A 25,855-nucleotide genomic window follows, 5' to 3' on the forward strand; every position below is an offset into this window, starting at 1 on the left:
TTCTGACTACACTTACAGTGCTGGTTGGTACCCACAGGGCCTCTCTTTTATTTCATTATTTACCTTGTTAGTGCCCTGGTAATCTATAAACTTTATCATCAATTAATTGCTTCTACTGTGTACCGAAAAACTGATCATCTACATCCAATCTTCTCTCATCTTGAATTTCCATTTTCAGTCTCTTACTGCATATCCAAATTACATATTGTTAAGGCTCATTTTTTCTTTTTTCTTTTTCTGGAGCTGTTTCAAAGGGGCACACGGTGATCCTCAGATGTAGTGGACATGCAGAGAACTGCGTTTGTTAGTCTGGTGAGTTTACTCCCTACTGTGAGTTGACATAGGCTATGAAATTGGACAACTCAGTATTCAAGTCTTTTATGCCAAGGAGAGTTTACTCAGCAGACTAAAGTAAAGGTCCAGTTGTTTAAGTGTTAAGAGCTGTGCTGTGGCTGCTAAGGACAGTAATTCTCCAAGTATGGTCCCCATACTATAAACCCAAGTATCATCCCCAAAAGAGATGCAAATTCTTATGAATGTCTTTAGATCAACTCTATCAAACTGGGGGTATGTGGTCCAGCTGTGATTTAATAAATACTTCTGGTGATCCAAACAAACCCATCTGAAAACTGCTACCTTTTTTTTTTTTTTTTTCTTTTGCTGTAGTCAAAAGCTAAATAGGTCCTGCCCTTTCAATAGCGTGCTAACTAGTAACCAATCCTCAACACTGGGCTTAGGGTGACTTTAAGAAACAGAAGCTGGAGTACTTGATTCACTATCAGTTAAGACATCACCCAGTGAACTTCTCAAAGCAGAACTGAGGCAAGCCTCTTTACTTTCACAGCCACCACCACCACTAGCCAGAGGGTTTCATCCAACAACTTCATCTTCAAGAGACAACACAGATAGACCCTTCCTAGTAGGGCTGTCCATGGGGATTTTAGTCTCAACAGGTGGAATTAACTCTTCTTTTACTTCCAACATTGATTTTTTAAAAAGACATGTACTAAAAAGCAATTTATTCTAACTACCTCATATCTTTCCACAGAAATACTTGAAGTGGCTTGTAAAAATTGGCATGCAGTAATTCTAATGGAAAACTAGGAATGAAAAAAAAATGGGTATGACCTATATTCCCATCTCCCATTGCTTATGGCAGCCATGAACATGATGGAATATTGTTCAAAAACAAACAAACAACTTCTTCAGATAAAGTTTGATGAAAATGGAAACTCTTGGCTAATTAAGTGTATTAGTGTATCCTCATTCATGACGGATTCTCTCTGCCATATGGGAAATGGGCACTTAAAAGATCCCACCATTGTACCCATTAAAAATAAAGTTGTCCTCAGCAGGTAGGAATTTAAAAAGAAATCTTTTGACTTTCTATTTATAAATTATGGCACATGTGTGGAGGTTAGAGGGCATCTTCCACTTTTACTTGGCTTCTAGGGATGGGCCTCAGGTCACCAGGCTTTATCTGTTGAGTCATCTTGTTAGCTTCAAATATTCCTTTGACTAGCTTATGATATTTGTGTGTGCACACACAAAAATGTGCCTGGCAGGTGTGTGGAGGTCAGAGGATAACTTTTGGGTGTTGGTTCTTTTCTTTTACCATGAATTTACCAATGAATTGAACTGGGTCTTCAGGCTTGGTGGCAGTCACCTTTACCCATGGAGTCATCTCACTGGCCCACTTTTGAATATCTTTCTTAAAAAATTACCATAACAGCATTATATTTACCTCTGACATTTCGTTGACTTGTATTTTTTGAGTACGAGAAAATACTGATTATACCTGGCTGCAAAAGATCTGTTTTAACATATAGGGTGGTAACAGGCATTGACTTCAGACTCAGAGTCAACATGGAGAAGCTGATGCGGCAAGACAGTGCTTGCACTGTGAAGCCTGAAAGACACAACTGGTACCTGTCAAGAATCAATGTTTCAAGTATGAATCCTGTTAAGGAAAAGGAGATAACTCTATGTGGGCCTATATGTCCAGTGCCTAGTCTTGTGCTATTAGAGGCATTTGTTTTAATTAAACTCCAAAGGAGTAAGAAAAAAAGTGGAAAAATACCAAACATTGAGAGGTGCTAATTACATAAAAATAAATTTTAGGAATGGTTAAGTGTCAACAATCTTCTTCAATTGTCTTTATTACAGTAAGAGGAAATTTTACTCTTAATGCATAGAATCTGAAGAAAAAATTTACATTTAGCTTTTAAAAGAGGCCCTTTTGACAATTATTAATACAAATGTGAAATAAGAACCTTCAAACAAATACCAATTTCAGTAATAGTTTACATACAGCAATAATTTATTCTGAAATGTTCATTTAGTTTGAGACACAATTCATGTCTCATTAATAAAAGAGCAGCCATCTCACCTCAAATACCAGAATATACAACAGTTACAGCATAGCAAAAATTCTACCTACTTTTGATAAAATCTAGTTCAGTTAAAATAGTTTCATTCAGTGTTTTACAGTTACACAGATTTGAGCACAAAATAGTGTGAATTGTTACACCGTAGCTATCCTATGCACACCATGTGACCACAGAATCATTAATCATTACTTCTGAAATTGAACCATCAGTTTCATTCATGCAGTAAAGCAAAGCAGGCTGGGTAAACATATTCATTGGGAACCATATTACTGTGAATTTCACAGCCACATGATTAGTTATGACATTAGATGGATTCACAAGGACTATTTTTGCATAAATACCAATTTCTCCCTGATGTAACTTTATTTTATAATCTAGAAATGATTGATAACAGCAATATATCATATAGTTTCTATCTGTAGTGTTATTTTAAGACAAGCGATAATTAAAGGACGATGGGATGGATGCTACTTAAATACATGTAAAACATACTGTACAAATATACTTGGCTTTACTGTTTTTTTTTCCTACCTAACAAGAGTTGCCTCCCAAAATGACCAGTGAGGACCAAGTGAACTATCAAATATGGTTTCCAGAACAAAACCTCTCTAACAAGAATTAAATCTATTTACAAAAAGTTTCAACCTTTAAAGTTTTCTTTGAAATAAAGTCTCTATACAGCAGTTGTGAAGAGTACCAGGTTTTCCTAGGTTTGTCCTTCCAGCTCTTTTAAACAGACGTCACGAGGTAAGACCCAGAATGGCGCTTAGGACTTTGGGCTCCACTGGATTCTGTGCTGTCTGTCTTTGAATCTCGCTTCTTCGTGTTGCTACTCACTGGTGTGGGGATTTGAGATGGCCGGGCTGAAGTGCTATCTGCACTGCTTTTCCTCGGGCTGGGGTTGTAATTAAAAGGCGTCACTCTGGCAGCAACAGTCCCACTAGGTGAACTGTGTTTGCTGGAGCCACTTGAACTGAAAGGGGTACGCTCGACTATACAAGTCTCAACAGTCTCTGCTGCAGGGACAGGGTTACTCGGCCCTGGCTTCGTCTCAGTTCCTTTCTGTTCTGGAGCATCTACCTGAATAAAGGAGTTCAGGCGGTTTTCCAGACCCACGGTGTGCACAGGACTGCCACTGCCCACACTTTGTTTTCCCTGGGTATCTTTTGAATCTTTAGTGCTTGAATTTCCCTTTTCTGAAACACTGTCAATCACTGGGGGGGTGTTACCTGTGGGAGATCTTCCAGATCTAGGGTTGTTAATGGGGCAGTCCTCAATTCTCACCCAAACGTCCTCTGTTTTAGAAACAGCAGGTGCCATCTGGTAAATCAGAGTCTTTGATTCAGCACCATTGGCAGCACCTGAGGAAGTGGTCTGAGAAAGCATGGTTGTGGGAGAGATTTCACTTTCTTTTATTTTCCTCCATGTGCCTTTTGTGGGTGGTTGGTTTTCTTTCAGTGGTCTGGGGCCTGGCATGGAGCTCACATGCTTTTCATCCTCACTTTTGGCTTTTTCACTGGACTCTGATGAAGCAGAAAGAATAGAAGATGAGCTTCCAGTTCTTCTCCAAGTGCTCACCCGAGGAAGGGATGAGGAGTGTTTGCTGTGCTCACGCTTCCAGGTTCCTGCCCGGTTGATTGGCAGTCTGGAAGGACTTTCAGAATGGGAGCGAGCGATATCATGGCGCTTTGCTGGTCTTCCATCGTTGTACTCGATAGTGGGGCTGAGATTAGGTGGGAGCTTTCGCCATCCACCAGCTTGAACAGATGGATGTGTGGACAGAGACATATCAGGAAGGGAAGGACTTAAAACTGGGGTTTGTGCCTGGGATCTGGTGGGAGAATCTGGTCTAGAAGATGGAGAAAGGGATTCAAATGAGGCGGATTCCTCCAGTTTCCTCCTTAGGGTCGGGCTTGGGGCTTCTTTGATGAAAGTAGACTGGCGTACTAATGCAGGTCTTTCTGATCTATCCGATTCGCTTCCACTTGACTTAGTTGAAGACATCCTAGAAAGTTCTACCTTTTTATTAGACCCATTGCCATTATTCATCTGATTTAGTCCTTTAGATGCGGACTCACTTCTTGGGATACTACTGGCATTCTTGGATAAGCCTGCTTGTTTGGTAAGGTTTTGTTGGCTCATCTGCCTGCCAGGGGATGTATAGGACATTTTCCCAGAGCCTGAGGACTTGGTTGAAGCAGTGCTAGGAGATGATGTCCTGGGTAGCTGAGACAGTTTATTAGGAGGGCTTATTCCATTTCTACCAGGGGAGATAGAGTTTCGTCCTGGAGACTGCATTGGCCTACTTAATGGTTGCTGTGTAGGTCTTGAGGGAGTGGAGTCTCTAGATCCGGATCTAGAAGACCCCTTGTTTGACCCACTGATTTGGGAAGTTTGCCTGGTAATAGGGCTCAGCTCTGATTTCACTGATGGCTTGGTTCCTCTAGGAGAAGTGGTGGCTGTCGGACCCTCACTAGGGCTTTTGGAGGCTGGAGTCTTGAGGGGTGGGCCTTTTTTAGAAACAGGGCTTGTACTTGAGGAGCTATTCCGAACCCCTGGGATATGAATCATGGTCCTACCTCTTGAGATTGAAGGCATGTTCGTCTGGAGGGGCTGTTTCATTTGGCTGGAAATTTCTGAGTTAGATCGAATCTTTCCAGTAATCAAGCTTTTATAAACTTTTTTCCCACCTTTGATGCCTTTATTTTCAGATTCTATCTTTTTTGCTTCTAATGTGCTTTTCTCCCCAGGTTTGAGAATTCTCGGGCCTTTATTACTTGTGAAGGGTTTGTCCTCTTGATCAGGTGTAAGATGAAAAGGTGACCCCAGGGAAATGCCTGATTTCAGTGACAGAATGGAATCGGAATCAGAGGAAGCCTGTCTAGATAAACACGCAGCAGCAGCAGCAGCTTGATGCAAACTACTTACTATGGAGTTTGCACCTTCCTGAATAGCTTTCCAGTCAAAATTTTCTGAATCAGGAGATAAACCATGTTCTGAATCTGGCCTCTGTATATCTTTCAAGTCAAGTGTCAGATCTTCAGCTAATATGCCACCCATATTTCTGGGACTCTGCTTTTCACTATCTCCCTTGAGTCTTGAAGGCCTTTTCTTTTTTGGCATTGCAGAACTTATACATTCCTGCAACAGGTCATCTTCAGAATCAATGCTAAGAGAACTGAGAGAGCTGTTTCTCGAGAAACAGACAGGGGTGTCTTCAACGTGAAATGACTTGGGCGCATACCCAGATGCCTGAGGCTTACTTGGTTCTCCTTGTGAGTTAGCAGGTTCAGCTTCTTTAACTGGTTCATTTTCTTTGTTATTGTTGTTTTCTTGGTCGATGTCACTAAGGGAACTCAGAGAGGAATTTCGAGAAAAGCAAACTGGAGTATTTTCAATAGCAAAATTCTGCAACTTTTCATCTGTTGCTGCCCCTCTATCTGGCAAGTCTTTGGAGGACTGGGGGAAAGTGGGTTGTTTCTGAAGTACTGGTTTAGACTGTCCCCTATTTATTGGATGTTTTGTACTAGCTTGTGACTTACTAGCTGACTGTTGGCTTGAGGTTGGCTCTGTGTGGCAGATAACTTTGGCTTCTGAATCCTTACTTTCTTTCCCCTTTCTTAACTCGGCCTTTTCCCTGGAAAGGTCAACATCGTCATCATCAAAATCTAGAGAACTCAAAGAGTCATTTCGTGAAAAACAGTAAGGAGTTCCTTCAATGGGGGTGTAATGATGCGGTGAATCGAAGGTGAAGCTTCCTCGGACTCTGTCTTCATTGTTTGGTAGCTTATCACTGAAGTCCTTGGGGTTGTTTTTCAAGCTCTGTTTCTTTGAGTCTTTGTTGTCTGAGAAAGTTTCTTCAGCATTTACGTTAACTTTTGAGTCTGTATTCTTCCTCACACGTGTTCTATATTCAGTATTTTGTGGCATGGGCTTTACTGGTGAAGTAGGCTTCTTTTTCTTAGTGTCTACTTGATTTTTGTTAGTTCCAGATGAAGTCACTGATGCTTGTTGGACCTGGTCCATTATCTTTTTCACTCGGAAAGGCTTGTGGCTTTTTCCTTTGGGCATGGCAGAATTGATACATTCTGCAAGAATATCTCCTTCCTCTGCTTTACTGTCATCCAGGTCTGGTATAACCATAGATGAGATTTTCCCCCTCTGAGTTTCATCTGTACTTCTTCCCTCTGTAGGAATGGTATCTCGTTTTTCAAATTCGCCTGACTGTGTACCTGCTCTAACTCCGTCTCCAGCAGCCAACTCATTTGGAGGGGATTCTATTGTCAGATCACTTAAAGATGTTGCGGTGGAAAAGTTTATAGGTGTCCCTTCTACACAGTATACACGGGGCATATCATCTCCTGGTGTAAAGCTAACATGCTTTTGTGCCTGTAGCCTGTTTTGTGATGGTAGAAGTTTGTACACAGGCAGTTGACTTGGTTTCCTTGCCACAGGCGGAGGTAATTTTGAAGCAGTCTGGGCTAGCTTTTTGGCTTTGCGTGATGACTTTGTTGGCATGGCTGAAATAATACATTCTTCTAATATTTCAATATCATCATCATCTGAATCATCTAATAAGTCCTTTTCAGAATCAGGTTTTTCTACCTCTTTATTCTGGTTTTCATTTGATTCTTCAGGCTGCTCTGGTTCAGTTTCATTCCCATTGTCATTTTCCTGAACTGGAGGCATTATTCTTAATTCCACATCTTTCTGTATGAATGGCTCATCAAGGCTCAGGGCACTCAGGCTAGATGAACAAGAAAACCCATCTGGAGTACTTTCTGTGGCAAAGTGCAATAGAGTGTCAGCATCTGGAAGGACCTGGACTCTCTGAACAGCAGCATTCACAGCTGTCTGCTTAGGTCCAGTCTCTCTCTTCTCAGCAGCAGGGACTTTATTTTTTGGTGTCTCTCTCTTAGTCTGGACTGTCTGTGGAGGGGGTGGAGGGGTTTTGCTTCTGCTTGGTGGCATGGTCTGCCCAGGGCTATCTGGAAGATCGCTGGGGCTTATAATGCCACTCACCATTCCACTGCAGGGCTCACTCTGAACAGAGCTGGCAATGGAACGACTCTCAAAACTGTCAAGTGAGCTGACAGAAGTACATCTGCTGAATACAAGTGGAGTCTCCTGGACATAGTGTTCTGGGGGACTTTTGGGCGTCTGCGCACCACTTTTGGAGGGAGACTTGGCCCCTGAAGAAAACTCAACAGCCTTATGCCTGGTTGATTCTGAAGATAAGCCAGAAGCCTGGAGTCTGCTGGGTTTGGTTCTAGCACTCTGGGACACGGCTGGAACTTCACTTGCAGGATCTTGAGTTGATGGAGTGACATCATTCTCTTTTCTCTCTGCTATCTGCAGAGCATTCGCAGAGTCTGCTTCCTGTGTTGTCGGGTCACATCCTATTTCATCCTCAGCTGATGACAGCGATGATAAGGAACTACACCTTGAGAAACATATGGGGGTGTCTTCTACACAGTAAGTCTGTATTGTTTCTTGGTTGATGGAGGGGACTTTGCAAGTGGTCCCTTTTTGAGTCTGACCATTTCTTTGTGCTGAACCTGGATGTAGCTGATTCTGCCTTTTGGCATTAGATGAAGGTGTGGATGTATTCTCACTGCTTGGAGAGAGGTGTTCAGTTTTAGTGTTTTGTGCTGATGAATTCTTTGAGAATGAAAACGATGGTTTCTGTGAGGAAGATATGTCAGTGGCATATTTTAAACTATAATCAATAGGCTGGTCCACGTGATGTTTTTCCTCATTATATTTCATACTATAGTTTGTCGGTCTCTCTTCTTCTTCATGTTGTTCTTCCTCAGAATAACGTTCACTGTAGTTAGTAGGCTTATCATCTTCATAGTCATCTTCCTGACACAAAGACTGATTTACATTTTGATTAATTGCATGACTAGAACCCATTCGATTTGTTTCTGAGCCACTGGTTCCCCTAGACCTATATGGGGAAACACATTCCTGTTGTCCAAAATGTGGTGGCTGGAATTTGAGGTGTTTGTCATCAGTGTTCTCGGAATAGACAGGATAACTGGTGTTTTGGCTTCTTGGTTGTCTTTGCTCGTTTTGCTTCATTTCATCTTCTATTACATGCTTCGGTCTTGCCCATCTTTCATTCTGTGAGGGACTCTGCCTTCCAGAGTTCAACTGCTCATCTGAATATTTAAGACTGTAATTTATTGGTGTATCCAGTTCTCCATCATTATCATCCATATGATTTGCACTATGTATCTTATGGGCTAAGTCAGCTGGATACTGACCATAACTGCAGAACTTACTTTCATCATCTTCAGAATAGGATTCGATTGAGGGTTTCATTTGACCTCTTCTACCATAACCATCACTACTATTGACACTATTTAAACTGTCATTTGAAGATCTCTTATATTCCACCTTGGCATAAGGCATAGAGCATGTCCTATTTGGATTTTCCGACTTTGTAAAGTTGTAAGTGTTTGCATGTGTATGGGAAGCAGAGCTTCTTCGTGCTGCGTTCCTCTCATCCGTCACACAATGGAATTCGGCGGTAGCTCCAGAACTTCTGTCTTCCTGTGAGGTGTGAATGGCTGATACTTCTTCCATCACTTTGGCAATCTGGGCTGCAGTACTAGAGATCTGCAAACCTCGTTTTGAAGAGGATCCTGGGTTTTCTGTTGCTGAATGGTAAGTGCTGAGGCCAATACCTCGTTCTCTCTCTAAACTTCTGTCTTTTTCAGAACGAGAACTGTCTAGACTTCCCCTTGATGAAGAAGAGCTGGGCAATACTGTAGTATTTAAATATGGTGAAAGAACAGTCAAATTTCCAGTATTAAAATTGTCTGACCTATTATCATCATGTCGGTTGGTGTCAAAGACATAATCACCATAAAGATTTGGCTTGTGTCTCTGCTTACTACGATGAGATGCCTTGGGACTTAAATTGTCAATATTGTCAAAGGTTTCTGATAAATGCTGAGCATCTAACTCTGCTTCTAGGGCTTTTTGTTTCCTAACATGAAGAGATGGCAAACTTGAACCAGGAGACATAATATTGGCATCCTTATACTTTGCAGGTCTGTTTGCCATGAGATTCCGTAGAGCCGCAGCACTTCCCATGGCGATCATTTTGTGCTTTGAGTGAATGAGGTTCTTGAGCATGCTCACTGCCCCCATGTCCCATAAAGCTTCCTGGTCTTTTGGGTTTCTTGCTGAGAGATTCCACAGAGTTCCACAGGCATTACTGACTATTGTCAAGCTGTGAGATTTCAAGTGCTGTAATAAAGTTTGTAGGCAATTGTTCTCTCTTAGGATTTGCCTGAATTAAAACAAGAACACACAAGATTAAGGGGAAAACGTGATTAGTGACAACAAATAAATGGGCAGACAACAATTTTAAATAGAAAAAATAATTACTAAACACAATAGGCATAATATGAACATATTAACTATCTTGTAAACTTCCAGCATGTCACCTCTGCTTTTGTTCTCTTGGTTCGTTTAATATTTACTGTTTCAAAGTATCCATCTGTCAGACCAAAAGTAGTGAAAGGGAATGGTAGGTCTCTTTATTCTCTGTCCTATTCTGATCCACTATAAAAGAATTGTTTTGAGCAGATACATTTTCTCCATTCACATAGTAATAGTTTTCTAACTTAAAGACTACAAACACATCATGAAATCTTCAACAGGGACTGTGGTGATATAATATACAGTAAAGCAACCATGTTGAATACGGAGATATCTTTAGAAGCAGAAGACAGGTGACGGACAGATATCCATGCAGTCAGGGAGCTCACATGCTTCTAGACCAGCAAGCTTACTTTCTAGAGTGATCTCTGTCTCTGTGATAGTGCCATGTCCTTTGTACATGCTCTTTGGCAGACTGTGTATATACTCATTATTTAAAAAAAAATAACAGGAAGTATAGGTTCTAAAAATGCAAAAAGCATATAAATATGAAGGCTAAAAGTCAACAAAATGAATTCTGGGGCCTGGAGAGACCTATAGCCTTTTAAATATGAGAAAAACTAACATCTAGTGATAGGATATTCTACTTTAGTGAACTTTGAAATTGTTTGCCTAGGGTATACAATAAGCATCAATACTGTCTTCTCCAGTGGGAGGAAGAGGGAGACAGGAGAAGGTAAATATGATCCAAGTATGAAACCCAATGTTTTGTACAGTTATATATACTAACAAAAAGATGAATGGAAACAAAGAAAAAAAACCCATGGTGGATATCCTCAGTTCAGTATCAACTGAGGTCTTATTGAAGTTGTGTTCTCTGCATAGCAGAATATGACATAAAACTTCCAGTTTATACATCAAAAACTTAAATTAGTAAGTTGTGAAAGATACCTATATTTTGCTGCCATAAAACAGACACATACATATCTTTAAAGATGAGAATATGAATCAAAATTGATACACCTTGTGAAAATGTAACACTTACAGGATAACAGTGTGTATCCTAATCTGAAGTGATTTCTGAAGCTTCACAGTTTGCAGACTGGATGAATAGCTGATAATTATTAAGCAATATGATGATTGAGGTTAAGACATCATTAGAAAAATGTTGAGTCCTTATACTTCTTAGATCATACTCAGGAGTTTTTTCTTTGCTTAAAAATTACTTTAATATTCCTCCATGTCATACAAATAGGTGGGAAAGAATTAAAAGTATTTTGACTTTTATTCATTTTTCTACAGATAGTAGATAGACTGTACTTCTCCACTGCCATTTATTTATTTGTAGATTCCTATAAGATACTTCAAACTTTACTAGCAAAAACATGAGTTATACTAGGAGTTGCAGTTATCTTCGCACTGCAATAAGGACATTTTGCTTAAAGCTTTCATGATGGCAAAACATTTTACAATTAGATCCTTCTAAAGAAATAAAGTCTTAGTAATACATTTAAAAGTAATATAAAACTTGGTATGTACCTGTGGTCTTCATTTGTAGCTATCAAGCTGGACACATTCCGTAATATCCCACCTCCACTTTCAATAATGGCTAAAGTGTTTGTCTGGCTTCTGTAAGTGAGAGTGCCGACCAAAAACGCAAGTGCCCCATCCACAGCACATATGTCAGCTTTATTCTCAGTGCAGTGTGCAGACAGGTTCCATAGGGCACTCAAGACACTCTTGAGGGTTGATTCCTGTTAATGATGAAAACAGAGTATGTGTCATTCAGTTAGAATCTTTTTTCTTTTTTGTCTCTCTTCTGCACGTTCCTCACTAGTAAATCAGGAACTTTTCATTTACAAACACTTTCAGGAAAGGTCAAATGAAATTCAGGTCAGTGCTGTTCCTATAACACAGTATTAAACTAATGGCCTTCATTCTAAGTGTTTAGATGCTAGACATGTATCTTTAATGAACTCAAAATGTGAAGCAGAATTGATATTCACTATTACAGGATATTATCAGAATAACAGAAACTCAATTAAGACACCTTCATATACTGTACATGGATATGGAAGGATATCTAAGTACTAAATGATAATGCACTGCAGAGCAGGTCATATAATATTCTATTTGTATTAAAAACAAACATGTATTCATGTGATGTTGATTAAAAATAATATAACTTCTGAAAAGTACTAGAAAATGTACAAATTCTTAAAACTCTAAAGAAACAAAGTAATGAAAAGGCCCAAGTTCCCTAATATGCAAAAATTTTAATTGCCACAGAAATACTCTGGTACACAATTAACGATATCTGGTCATAATTTGTTACACTCCAAATGTCAGCGTTTCTTTTTATGATATCACCAAGGAGTCTTCAATAGAAATGCATTTGTTCCTAGCAGAACAAGAAGCACTCCAGACAACAAAGATGCAACACAGTACTCTAAAAAGAAGGTTATTGCAGTCTGAATTAATACAAATACCTTATAAAGGATACAATACTAAAGGATAATGTAGATGACGTAGAGAGAAAACACCACAAACAAAAGCTAAATTCCCAACAAGTTCTTAATTACTGTATTTGGAGTCTGAACCCTAATGTCTTGTGCAGACATATAGAGCCTAATTCCCAGTAACTCATGGTACTTTACCTAAAATGGCCAGTTTCTAGCCAGGTGTGGTGACTCATGCACTTGGGAGGGTAATACAGGAGAATTGTTACAAAATCAAGGCCAGCCTCTCTACATGAAACCCAGTATCAAAACAACAAGAACAAACAAAACAACAACAAAAAATCCCAACACACACACACACACACACACACACACACACACACACACACACACACACACACACACCCGCGTGCACACCAACACACAGGTGAAAAGGTCCTGAGTTCAATTTAATTACAAATAATCCCAGCACTGGGGAGGCAGAGGCAGGTGGATCTTTGTGAATTCAAGGCCAGCTTGGTCTACAGAGTGAGTTCCAAGATGGCCAGGGCTACACAGAGAAACCATCTCCAAAGGGGGGAAAAGGGAGGAAAACTGCAACTGACTCAAAAGTGGGAGACAAACGTATAAGAATACAGATGCTCCAGAGACTATAGGCCAAGGGCCAAAGGTCTGCATTAAACAAGTTTTACAGCTGAAATTAAGGGAGGCATGAAATGATTATAAGATGGGGGTGGAGTTCAGGTGTACAGCGATGTGTGTAGTATACATGGGATGGGATCAGAGAAGGATGTGGAGAAGGGCTTGAGGAGAAGAAATGACTAGAGATTAGAAATAAGGAAAGGAGCCGGGCGTTGGTGGCACACGCCTTTAATCCCAGCACTCAGGAGGCAGAGGCAGGCGGATCTAAAAGTATAAAGTACAGGGAAAGAGAAAAGAAAAACCTAATGAAATAAACGTAAGTAGAAAAAGGAAAAGTATCAGGAGTCAAATTAGGAGGGATTGAAGCAGTGACTCATTCATGACTTTGTTGCTATAGGAAAAGAAATACTATAGTAATTAGAAGCCATGGAGAAGTTTTTACTGTTAAAATATACAGATCTTTGTGGACAGTTGAAGCATAAAGATCTAAAGATGAAGACAGGAAAGGAGTAACAGCTCTAAGTAAATAGCAAAGTGTGAGGCACAGAGCACTAATTTCCTTCAAAAATTTATGGAGTTATTACTGAAGAAAACTAAACTGTACATCTTTCACATACACAGTCTCACACATATATATGAGAGAACCTCTCACTCCAATCAGGTAACAACCATTTACATCTCCCATGGTTTCTTCAAATGCCTCTCAACCTATTTTTTCATTCTATCCCAGGCCCTAGACAACTACTGATTACTTTTGACACTAGCATCCTCTTAATTAGCAAAGGGTTAACTAATACTCTTCCGTCTGTGGATTCTATCTGGTGCTGCTGTCCAAGCTTCAAGAAGTACCAACTAAAGAGAACTTCAGGAACAAAAGAAGCCATACAAGGTTTCAGATAGTTGTTGAGCCCACTCAAATGATACCCGGTGGGCTGGCGAGATGGTTCAACAAAAAAGCACCTGCTACATAAGCCCGATGACCTGAGTTCAATCCCTGGAGCCCACAGTGGAAAGAGAGAATCAACTCCTGAGATTCCCTGACCTCAACATGTGCTCACATAGGAATGCACAAATGCACAGATAAACATGCATGCACACAAACAAAAGTCATTTGGAGAAGTCTTTTAAAATAATCTTGTTATTTATTTTTCAATACTTTGTTCTTTGGGCTGGGAGATGGTTCATCTGGTAAAATGCTTGCCACACAAACATGAATACCTGAGTTTGATTCTCCCAAAGCCCATGTAAAAAGCTGTGTGTGGTAGTGTGCATTGGGAAGGCAAAGACTGGAAGATGTCTAGCCAGTCTAGTACAATAGATGAGCTCCAGGTTCACTGAGAGGACCTGACCAAAACAGGGCCTGGAGAGATGGCTCAGCAGTTAAGAGCACTTGGCTGCTCTTCCGGAGAACCCAACACCCTCTTTCTGGGTTCTGATGGTACCAGACATGCATGTGATACACAGACATACATGTAGGCAAAACACCCATACATATAAAAAATAAGGCAAAGGGCCACAGATACAGCTCAGCAGATAAGGGTGCCTGCTTAGCATGCACAAAACCCTGGGTTTGAATCCTGGGACCATGTAAAACAAGGGGTGGGACACATGCCTGTAGTCCTAGCACCTGGGAGGTGGAGGCATGAGGATCAGAAATTCTAAGTCATCCTTGGCTGCATACTGAGTTCTAGCCTGTGCTACATGAGACCTGGGCTTGCAAACAAGCAAAAAACCAACTGAAGGGCATTAAGGAAGACATCCTACATGTATCTGTAGCCTGCACATGAATCAACTCATGAATACATTCACCCACATAGCCACAAACACACACATCCAGACACAGACACACACACCCCATTTCTTATTTTTAAGCCAGTTTCCCATTATGTTGCCTAGGATGGTCTTAAACTCTTGGGCTTGAGTAATCCTCTCATCATACCCTGCTGGGTAGGCTGGAGCTATAGGAATGTAATACTTTGTTTAACTAGTTCATTTTTATAGCTGTAAAGAATTTCACTGTACATATACTTTACAGTTTGCTAACTGTTAACCTAATGACAGTCATTACAGTTGCTTCTGACTTTTGGTCATTACAAAATTATGAAGAACACTCATGTTTGTTTGTTTGCTTTTTGTTTTTTTGGAGACAGGGTTTCTCTGCGGCTTTGGAGGTTGTCCTGGAACTAGCTCTTGTAGACCAGGCTGGTCTCGAACTCACAGAGATCCGCCTGCCTCTGCCTCCCGAGTGCTGGGATTAAAGATGTGCGCCACCACTGCCCAGCTCATGTTTAAATCTATGTGAGAACATCAGTTTTTGTTCTGTGGGTAAATTTTTAAGAATGGAATGGCTGGGTAGTTTGGAGGTGTATGTTTAACATAAAATCCTGCCCAAATTTCCTGAGTGCTTACACAATTTCACATTCCCAACAACAGTATAGAATGCCTCCAGTTGATCAACAACCTTCATGTGTGGTTTACTTTTTAATGTTAAGTCAGTATGGTATGTATAATAGTATCTCACTATAGTTTTAATAACAAATGATAGCCTGTACCTTTTGTAGTATTTGGTGACTATTCATATCTTTCTTGAAGAATTAGTCCTAGTCACCTATTTAGCAGTTTCAAATCTTTATACAGAACCTACATACATGTGTATGATGGTATGCAAGTGTTTGTGCGAGTTGTGTGAGTATAGATGTGTGCATGCTGCCATGTGCAAGTCAATGAGGACAGCCTCTGATACTGGTTCTTGCCTCCCACTGTGTTTTGGACAGGATCTCCCAGAACTAGGGAGGCAGAGGCAGGCAGATTGCCTATTATAGTATTGAACATTTTAAAAGTTACCTTTTTAACTTCCAAAGCACATTCCATCAATGCTTTCACACTTCCAACTTCTCGCAATGTCTTTTTGCTATTTACATCCGCTCGCCAAGACAAATTTCTCAAAACACTTGCAATAACCTGCAAAGAATCAAGTTTAGAACAATTTGCATATAATGCTAGTTATCTTTTTATTTTTAATGCTAGAAGTAAGAGTAGGAATCTATTACAAGTTAAATATACCTTATCTAAACACTTTGCATCATAAGTGTTTTGATTTAAAAATTTTTTTTTTAAATATCTGTATATTCATGAGGTTTCCTGGGTATGAGATTATGTTCCATATATATATATATATATATATATATGTATCTCACATGTATAACCCAAAGGTAACTTTATATTGTAAGAGCAAGGTAAACTAGAGAGGATGGAGTTAACTCCATCCTCAGAAAAAGCCACCCCGAGAAATTCCCTGCATGACACAAGGCTGATTCAGCTCCAGCCAAGGAACTATAAACAGTTCCAAGAAGCACCCAAACTGTGCCCACCCCAGTCAAACTGACCCCATCCGGGTGGTCAGGCAATGACTAATTTTGGTAAATAACATTTTCTTGTCACAACTGTCCTTGTGGGCAACTGTTAGTAACAATTTTGAAATTCCCCTAGACCCCCGTCAATGAATCCAAAGGCCATCTACTCTTATCCAATCCTGAACAGCCAAAGCACGTACCATCCTGCTTGCGTTTTTTTCCTTTAAAAATCCCTCACAATTGAGACCAGGCACCCTTTTCCTGCAGCTACTGCGCCAGTTTTCTGGACAGGGTCCCTGATGAGGCTTGTAACTTAACATTAAACCTTATGTGTCTGCGTCAGTGAGTCGGCTCCTTGGTGGTCTTTTTTGGGGTCTCACGAACTTGGCATAACATATATAGTATTTTAGTAACTTAGTGCACAGAACAGTTTCACAAGACAGATTTTCCACATGTGGTGTCATGCCAGCAGCATACAAATAGTTTCAGATTTTAGATTAGGAATGCTGTAGCTACATGATCAAGCACGGTATCTGCATGTATCAAAAGGTTGTAAATGAAACCCACTGATATGCACAATAAATATGATTGATTATAGGAATAAAAATAGGAATTTTCTGCCTATATCAAATTTCTCATACATGTTACTAGGATGCCAAAAGGGATTACTTCAGTATAATTACTTTACTTTAGTGTAAATGGAACCATACTTTAACATAAATAACTAAATATTGAGTCAAAGCTTAATATAAATCAGTACATTAATCATTACTATCCAAGAAAAATATTAGAAATTCTAAGCAGTACCTGCTGTAAGTCTTCACTTTCAGATTTTAACTGGGCCACGAGTGCTCTCATGCAGCCTTTCATAGAACATAATGTAGCCTGTAATGATAGATGTACAACAGGGTCATCGATGAGCCAGCCTGAAGTGGCTTCCTTTCTAGCTACTGATTTGATTCTTTTTTAGATTTATTTATTTATTTTTATTGAGACAGTGTTTCTCTGTAGCTTTGGAGACTGTCCTGGAACTTGCTCTGTAGATAAGACTGGCCTCGAATTCAGAGATCCACCTGCCACTGCCTCCCAAGTGCTGGGATTAAAGGTGTGCGCCACCACCGCTCGACCTAGTACTGAATTTCAAACCTGGTTTCTACTTCAATTATAAATGTTATTTTACCTGTATAAGACCCAGAACAAGATTACCTAAATGAAAGACAGATGTCTCCTATTTCTGGTTAGATATTTCCTTTACCTAACTGAAAAAAACTAAACAAAATCCTGAGAAATGATAAGCAAAGGATAGAGCTTTGTTCTGTCTGATGGACTCAGTACATGTATTGTTTGCCACAGTACTTTACTCTTACTCCTGGGGACACAGTTTTATTATTATTTTCTACAGTGCTGGTGATCTGCACTTTCTATTTTATTGATTGATTGATTGATTAATTGACTGATTGATCTGCACTTTCTAAAAGGTGAATGAACTTGCATTTTTGGCTACATCCCCCGTATGAGGAGCAATGCTGCTGGTGCAACCATGTAAGTTCAGTATAGTATTCCATCTTCAGGTGCACTTTTGCTTTGTTTAGCAAAAGACAACCTACTAAGTAGGGATATGCAGTGGTGAGAAAGGGAACTTTTATTAGTCATTGTTCAACTGGGTTGGGGTGGGAAACACCAAAAAAAAAAAAAAAAAAAAATCAGTAGCAATTCTTTGTTTGTTTAGTTCAAAAAGCTGTTTTTAAGAAAATAAATGAACTCTTAAGCGAGCTACCTTAAGAAATAAATCTTACAAAAGACATACCTTGTTGGCAACATCTCCAAAGGTCAAGTTTGTCAAAGCCATTCCAGCATATCGTCTTAAAGTAATACTGTAGTGGTCATTAGTAAGCCCATACATCTCACAGTCCACCTGTAACAATTCTGCAATGGCCTGCAGTCCCCCTAATTTAACAAGGGGAAAAGGAAAAATGTAATAATCTAGAATCAAATAAACTGGTATAATTTGGCAACTTAAAAACCAGGGGGAGGGGAATCTTAAAGAATGAGAATACATGATTTAAATTTGCCTTTAGAATTAAAAGCCATAAAACTTTGTTCTTTACAACTGAACGATTCCACTTTCTGCCAGTGTCTCCACCCTCCAGCTTCTAGCTTTACTGAATGAAATACACATTATTTTCTATTCACTAACATACACTGTGCCTTACCAACAATGAAGACTATTTGTTAACACTGGTCTTCCTAAACCTAAACAGAAAAATTAACTTATTGCTATTATAAGGGTTTTAAAACTACTTTCCATTGTCATATACTATGGCCTAATACTTTTTTAGTGTGTCAAATAAGTGTCCTTAGGAATAATGAAACTTTTAAATGAAATTGTGCTTGAAGCAAAACTTCTTTCATGAAAGAATGATCTATTCAACCAACAACAAAGTTCTATAAAGTTCCTTTAAAACACAATCTTACTTCCCTTTGATACTGCTACATATCCACCATACCAGGATCAGGGTTTTCCTTTTTCCTAATACTTAACTAACAGGCATGCTTAACAATACTCACAGTGTCAACTGTGGGAGGAAAGGAGAAAACATAAGGGGAAGGGAAGGGGAAGACAAAGGAAATGGCTGTTAAAAAAAAAAAGTGACACAAAATGGTGAGGATGAGAATAAAAGAAAGATAAAAGTGCACACGAACTACTAAAGGATTATTCAACATCACCAACATCAATCACCACGGGACTTTTTGTTAAAGAGAAGTTGCTTAGACATAAAAAAAGAAAAAAAGTGCTTGCAAGTCTCAGCAGGTTGCTGACCTGAAAGACCAACACACTAACATCTTATGAAGAACATGAATCAGCATAAGAATTTGCAAACTTACAAGACAAAGTTCTGTGTTGAGCTCAGAACTGTAACAAGGTATTTTCACTATGGGAGGGTTCATGCAGATGTTAAGAGATGACAGGCAATTCTCTGAACACAGGCAAGAAAATTAATTTGTATAAAGAGGATCCAAACCAGATTTATGAAGATTTTCCTCCATCTTATTTGCAATAATGGGTAAGCACAGTCAATGAAACAAATCCAGTCACTGTCTTCATGAAATTTACAAATGGTGTGAAGCACCCAGATCTGGAGTGAGAAAGACCCCCAAAAAAGGGTCTGAGAAACGAAGTTTAAGGTGAAATCTAATGGATGACTGAGTATCTAACAAGGGTGAGGCAAGGAAGAGAAAGAATTACTCCAGGCAGGAGAAACATTATGTGTAAGGCCCCAACAAGGAGGGGGCCATCCATCAACTGAAGCTACAAAAAAAAAAAACACAAAAAAACCAAACAAAAAACCGAGCAGATAAGGATATCAGGAAGAGGAGTATAGTTAGAGGCACACTATAAATAGAGTATGGTAAGTGCAATGTGCAGAATGGCTTATGGCCGGACCAGACAGGCCTTGTACTCAGAGATCAACACCTACCAAGCACTGAGATTACAGGTATGTGCCACCATGCCTGGATTGAGATATATGCAAAAAATAGGATTAAAGTGCTCAGTTATAAATGTAGGAGATACCAATGCAGTCATGGATGATTTTCCTAAGATTTTGATTTGAGCAACTGGGTTATTAGAATCTTAAAAGGAACCCCGGAAGAGACAGATTTGGGAATGGAAGTAGCAAATTCCATTTGTGAGGGTTCAGCTAGAAACGCCTACAATATTATATAAAGGAAGATATCAGGTAAGTGGTATGAAAACATATCCAAGGATTTGGTAGTGGTTTTCCTAGCACACATAAAATTTAGGAGGGAAAAGTTAGATCGGGATATGAATCAGAAAAACACAGGCTGAATAGTGACTACTATTACAATAAGTGGAGCCCTAGGAATAGATGACACAGCACAGGGACAAAGAACGAAAGCTTAAGGCCTAGCTTCAATGAATGCCAGTAGTTTGTATACTTGAGTAAAGGAGAAGGAGCCAGCAACATAGCTGATATCTGGATGCAAGATATTGACTAGGGAGTCACTGAAGACCTGAAGACTGTGGCTCAGGATACTGATGGGATGGCTCAAGATGCACAGCATTGTAAAGCAGGGTCTCAAGACCAAGGCAAAACACACCATATTCCGTTTTTTGCATAAAATCTTGCCTAGTGTAGGATCTGGATTACTGCCTAAGAAAGATAAAATGGTCTAAAGAAGGTGCTAAGAAGGTCTTCAATTGTCAGAAAACTCTTATATCCCAAAATATCAATTTCAGGATTTGATTTTAAAGAAAGACTAAAGCAAGATATACAGCATGTCAACAATTCTATAAAGGCTATGACTGATGAAAAAAAAGTAGTAAAACTTGGAATTTAGATAAAAGAGATCCCTTTATAATTTCAGGTAAGTAAAAAGAAAAAAAAATCAGTGAATTCTGAGGCAAAGAATATAATTCACAGGTTAAAACTATAAAAGGATTCACTGAAATATGATGCAAATTCATAGCTGGCAGAATAAAAAATTGATTGTCCTATGAAAAATGAGTATGTTTCAATGCAAAGGCGAGTATATCCTTCTGTATTTTGGGGATTTGTTAGAAAATAGTGGTGTAGATGAGCTTATTATTAATATGACGTTTCATTACCTTACAAATAAGGAAGATTCAGTGGCTTCAAATGATATTAACAGAACCCATAAGTTGGACTCTTAGTTAAACTAAAACAAGATATTTAATTTTTAAAAGTATAGAAGTTTTTTAATCATATGGCTTAGACAGCCATCATTACTATGAGATGTCCTATTCTGAAATGAATATTAGGGGTCCACATCAATATTCTGTAGACTGATAATTCAGTTTCACAATCATAAGCACCACTCAGGCTGTTTATTTAATGGGATTCCTGGGGTCCCACTCTGGGGAGTCTGTTTGCTACAGGGCTGGAAAATCTATCTGGCCTGGCAAATGTCTCTGCTGACTGTTATGATCTAGAAATCTTGTGAAATATTAATGTAAATAAATAAATGATGTTTTTACCAGAAGCCAGGGAACGTCTTAATCATTTGAAAACTCCAGTGTGCAGCAAACCTTCTGGGCAGGCTAGGGAACTAACAAATAATCATCACTGACACTACAATCTGAAACTTTTGGAACTAACAGGTGCAAACTTAAACCCTGACAGTGGTAGATCCTCACATTCATACAAGTGACAGTGCTCAATGACTAGGCTGAGGAATTCTCCTCACCTAACTGGGACTGACACCTTCCTCACTCCTTACTTCAAGATCCCTGCGCTGTCTTACACTCTCCCTGTGACTCACAAACCTTAATTCTTCTTTTGCCCCAGTGCAAATCTGAAGGCGAGGAGTGAGAGGAAGGTAACCCCTGTGGCTATGTCCCCAGTCACACCCCCAGAGGCCCCATCCTGCTCCTCACCTGAAAGCCCCTGACCTAGCTCCTGTGATGAAATGCCCCGGGTAGCCTTCCTACCTGAAGAAGAAGAGGAACAAATACTGAGTCTAAGTTTTATTCTGAAATTCAGATAATTAATGTGTCAGTCCTCATCTACAGTCCATTGGAACATATGAACATTTATAGAAAAATCTTTGCAGTATCTTAAAACTGAGTTCTCCTGTTGTTAGTTTTATCCCTTTTCATAACTATTGGCATTAGGAAAATAAATTCACAAATGCTGAGATTGAACTGAAATGGAGAAAACCCATAAGATTAAATGAGGTTTCATAGGACACTGGAGAGAGGATCAGGTGGGCCTGCGGGAAGAAAAGCATGGCTGAAGAGCAGGCCTCAAATCACAGGGCAGAGTCCGCCAAAGGGCTGACTCTGAAGGAGTCAACACTCACTTTCGGCAGTAAGAGTCTCATAACTTTACCACTTTTACAGTAAACGATGAGTAACAGTGATGAGGTCGGTAAGAGTACAATGCAGGGGCTGGAATGCAATGCAACATAACAGCACAAAAGCATGGGCACACCTGTCCCAAGACAGAAACTCACTGTACAGTTCTTGCATGTGGCATGTGTACAATAAATCAAGAAATTAAAGAAAAACCATTACATATATATAAAAAAAATGGGTCGCAATGGTTCTACAGGAATTAGGGGATGTGATAATATGTACCTAAAGGAGTAACTTCTCCAAAATTAATGAAATGTTTCTAAGTTCAATGAGAACATGTCTTTCTATATATACTAGTTTCAACCATGACAAAAATACAGTGAAACACCAATATCCATTAAGATAAGTCAAAATCTTACTAACTCTTTTTCCTGGTGTTCATCTAAAGTGACTGACAGATTGCAGGAACAACGATTTGTCCTGTTCCACCCCACCCCACTCCCACCCCCCAACAGGGTTTCTCTGTGTAGCCCTGGCTGTCCTGGAACTCACTTCGAAGACCAGGCTGACCTTAAACTCATAGATCCACTTGACTCTGCCTCCCAGGTCCTGGGATTAAAGGCATTCGTCATCACTGCCTGGCTAAGAACAATGATGTTTTAACAAATAATTCAAACTGTCTTTTTCATCAGAGGTGACACAGGATCTACCAAGGCAACAGGGACAGGGATGGTCCGTTTGGTAATTTTTCCAATCTTTAGTAAAGATTTTAAAAACTGAAGGAGGATTGCAGGAGGGTAGATATTTCAGGTTCCATTCTCCCATGGAGACCTGGGTACAGGACCCTTTCTCCCACAGAGATCAGGGTACATGTTTTTTTCTGTTTCTTTTTCCCTATATGGATGGAAGCAGCTGATCACAGTTAGTAGCCTTACATTATCTCGACTTATCCGTCTACATTTATAATACTGTATTTCTTTGTTGTTTTAAAAATTCAGCAGCATTTCTTTATGGCATTAAGAAAGCTTTTTATCTTACCAAGTTCATTCATAGCATGTCTATGCTCTTCATCAAATGAAAGTTTCATTAGAACACACACAGCAGGACAGATCTGATGTTCAACAGGAGCTGGCACTGAAAAATAAAATTACCTAAGCCGTAACATTTCGTTATCTTAGAAGCGATGCTATTACACTCCTAGAATATACATGGGTTATTACTATGTCCCTACTGTACAGAAGGTTAGAAGGTATTTGCTGAATGATGAATAAACACCACAGTTGGAGAACAGCAACTGAATCAAGGCTTTTTCTTGCTTCCATAGCATGTTCACCACGTCAACAAGCCTGTCAGACTAGGTTTCTCATAGATTTTGCTACAGCTCATGTGTGTAGTAATTTTAAATGATGACTACATGAAAGAATACACATACTTTGGTATAATACTGTTGGATTGTTTCTAAATTCGGTGTAAACAACCATGATGGTTATGGATTAAAAGCATATGGTCGCATACAAATGTGACAACTAGCAGGAAGTTTCCTGTACAAACAGTTACATAGTAAAAATGTAAAGAAAAGGTATCCAAGAAAATGCGCTTACATCTTTAATATTACATACAAAGTCTCAAGTCAATATCTGACACAAAGTCTTTTTAAAGTATTTTTTTCAGAAGTACTAATATGACTCAAGGAATTGTGTGTACCTCTCCATCAAGAAAGGAATGTTCTCCAAACAAGTATGAACTCTCACTCCAAGGTTCCCTAAGTGGATTAAAAAATCATCCCTGTTCTTTTTCTTATACATTTTTAAGATTTGAAATAATTTTTACATTAAGCTTAGAAAAAATTCTGCTATACAGGTTCAAGGACATATGCACATGTTTTTAGCTTAAGCCTCAGTTTCACTTATAAATGGAGACAATAACACCTTTCCTTTTGTTCTACTTCATAAAGGCTACTGTAAGGATTAAGAAACAACAGGTAGAGTGTGTCAGTGATTGCTAATATGAAAATGTAAAAGACTATGGCTTGGTTGCTGAAGAACCTTATGTAAAATTACTTTCCTGAGCTTCATTCAAAAGGCAACTTAACTGCTCACATTGATTTTAGCTCTACTAAGTAATTTTTTTCTTTTTGTGGTTCTTTGCAACAGGTCTAAGGACACAGGCTGACTTTGAATCTGTAGTCCAAGATGACCTTGAACTCCTTATCCTCTTGTCTCCATCTCCCAAATGCTGAGATCACACATATGAGCTACCAAAGCAGCTAGCTTTAAGTTTAATTACAAATTTCTTCTTGAAAGCGTGCCTGGAGGTTCTAGCAGTGGACTGCTGCTACTCAAACACCCCTACTGAATGATGGTCCTCCTCTTCTGGAGAATGTTCTCCTTTTCAACTGTGCACTTAGTTTTGGGGGGGAGCAATGAAGCAGGAAGGGAGGAATGGAATACCTGCCCAGCCAGATCACCCTCACATCCGATTTGCTTGTTCTGTTTTGATTGCACAGTAGTGCACACAACATTTTTCATTGTTAAAATGTTTAGGGAAATGCAGATTTAAGCCTTTAATGTGTTAGCAGGGTTAGCTAGCTAATACAAATCTCTTCTATTCATAAACACAGCAAACTAAAAAGAGTTTCTAACCTGTAACTTATATATGCTTTGAAACATGCACTGTGATGTACACTACAGAGAACATACTTGGATTTTTGTCCTGGTCCATGCCTTGTTCATGGGCTTCCTGCCACTCCCAACAGGTTTCACAGTAAGCTCGTATCTGTTCCAAAAGATGAAGGACTCGGATTTCACGCCTGCCTCTCTTGTCATCAGGCTGTGAGTGAATGATGTTGTGGAGTGCTGCACTGGCCCTGGCCCGAGCCTCTTTACTGCCCCGGGAATTTCCCAACAATACAGAGTCTTTGTCATTGCCATGTAAAAGCTGGATGAGGAGAGGAAGACATCCAGACTGCCGCATGGATATACAGCTGTCCTGGGAGCTAGACATAGCTAGCAAAGTTCGTGACATATCATCCTTATCATGAGTACCAAGCATTGATAACAATGAATACACCATTTCCACCTGTGGGCCAAATGAGTTTAGAAACAAAATTATCACTTTAATACCCAAAAGTCATATCAAATGAAGTGATGAATGGGATTATTTACTAAATTCATTAAAAATTAAAGCAAAACAAAATAAAACAACAAAAAAACCCTTTTCTGGATGAAGTGATGAGTGCTATTTCAAAATAACATTCACAGTTGGTTTATGTGAATAAATAATAATAATATTGCAGACTGTTGAAAAAAAGTAGGTTCCTACAGTATTGAAATTGCTATTTCCCTGCATCAGATAAAGCTAACTGATTACTATGAATGAAAATAATTATTATTTTTTCTTTCTCTCACACACCCATTCATTCACATTCTCTCTCTCTCTCTGGAATGTGTTTAATTTAAATTCTTCATGTAATTTAAAACTTCATTTACTTCTAAGCAATAGAAAACATTTTGCAACAATTACAATCTACTAAATACTAGATCTCTACAACCATTAGATTTCATCAGGATTATAATTACAGCATTTAAACTTATATGATCTCTGTTATATTAAATTATTTTTGTCATAAAAAGAAAAATGCTATAATCACATAGAGAGTAGCAAAATCAAGATGTATCATCACTTTCTTTTTTGAAAGCAACTGGTAAGCATTAGTTGCTTTGACAATAAATTGGAAGGATTAACGTAGAAGCAAATTAGAAATAGAAAAACAGCATC

At 39.2% G+C, this 25,855-nt stretch overlaps 1 protein-coding gene across 9 annotated transcripts in view; it reads right to left on the reverse strand.

Moving 5' to 3' along the window:
* Positions 1–607: 607 nt before the first annotated feature.
* Apc (APC regulator of WNT signaling pathway) overlaps positions 608–25,855 on the reverse strand; it is a 104,061-nt gene continuing 78,813 nt past the window's right edge. For 4 of the 9 annotated variants that reach the window (XM_035440207.1, XM_035440206.1, XM_027400701.2 and 1 more), the window contains 8 exons: positions 24,778–25,156; positions 23,117–23,212; positions 21,659–21,712; positions 18,047–18,186; positions 17,047–17,124; positions 15,731–15,847; positions 11,325–11,539; positions 608–9,693 (listed from right to left, as the gene is read on the reverse strand). In XM_035440207.1, the coding sequence (XP_035296098.1) occupies positions 3,120–9,693; positions 11,325–11,539; positions 15,731–15,847; positions 17,047–17,124; positions 18,047–18,186; positions 21,659–21,712; positions 23,117–23,212; positions 24,778–25,156 (7,653 nt within the window). In that variant the 3' untranslated portion in view covers positions 608–3,119. The remainder of the gene's footprint in view (positions 9,694–11,324; positions 11,540–15,730; positions 15,848–17,046; positions 17,125–18,046; positions 18,187–21,658; positions 21,713–23,116; positions 23,213–24,777; positions 25,157–25,855) is intronic. The other 5 variants (XM_035440208.1, XM_027400702.2, XM_027400699.2 and 2 more) reach the window with 4 other exon arrangements.

This window comes from Cricetulus griseus, chromosome 2, assembly GCF_003668045.3.
Source record: "Cricetulus griseus strain 17A/GY chromosome 2, alternate assembly CriGri-PICRH-1.0, whole genome shotgun sequence".
Lineage (NCBI taxonomy): Eukaryota > Metazoa > Chordata > Mammalia > Rodentia > Cricetidae > Cricetulus > Cricetulus griseus.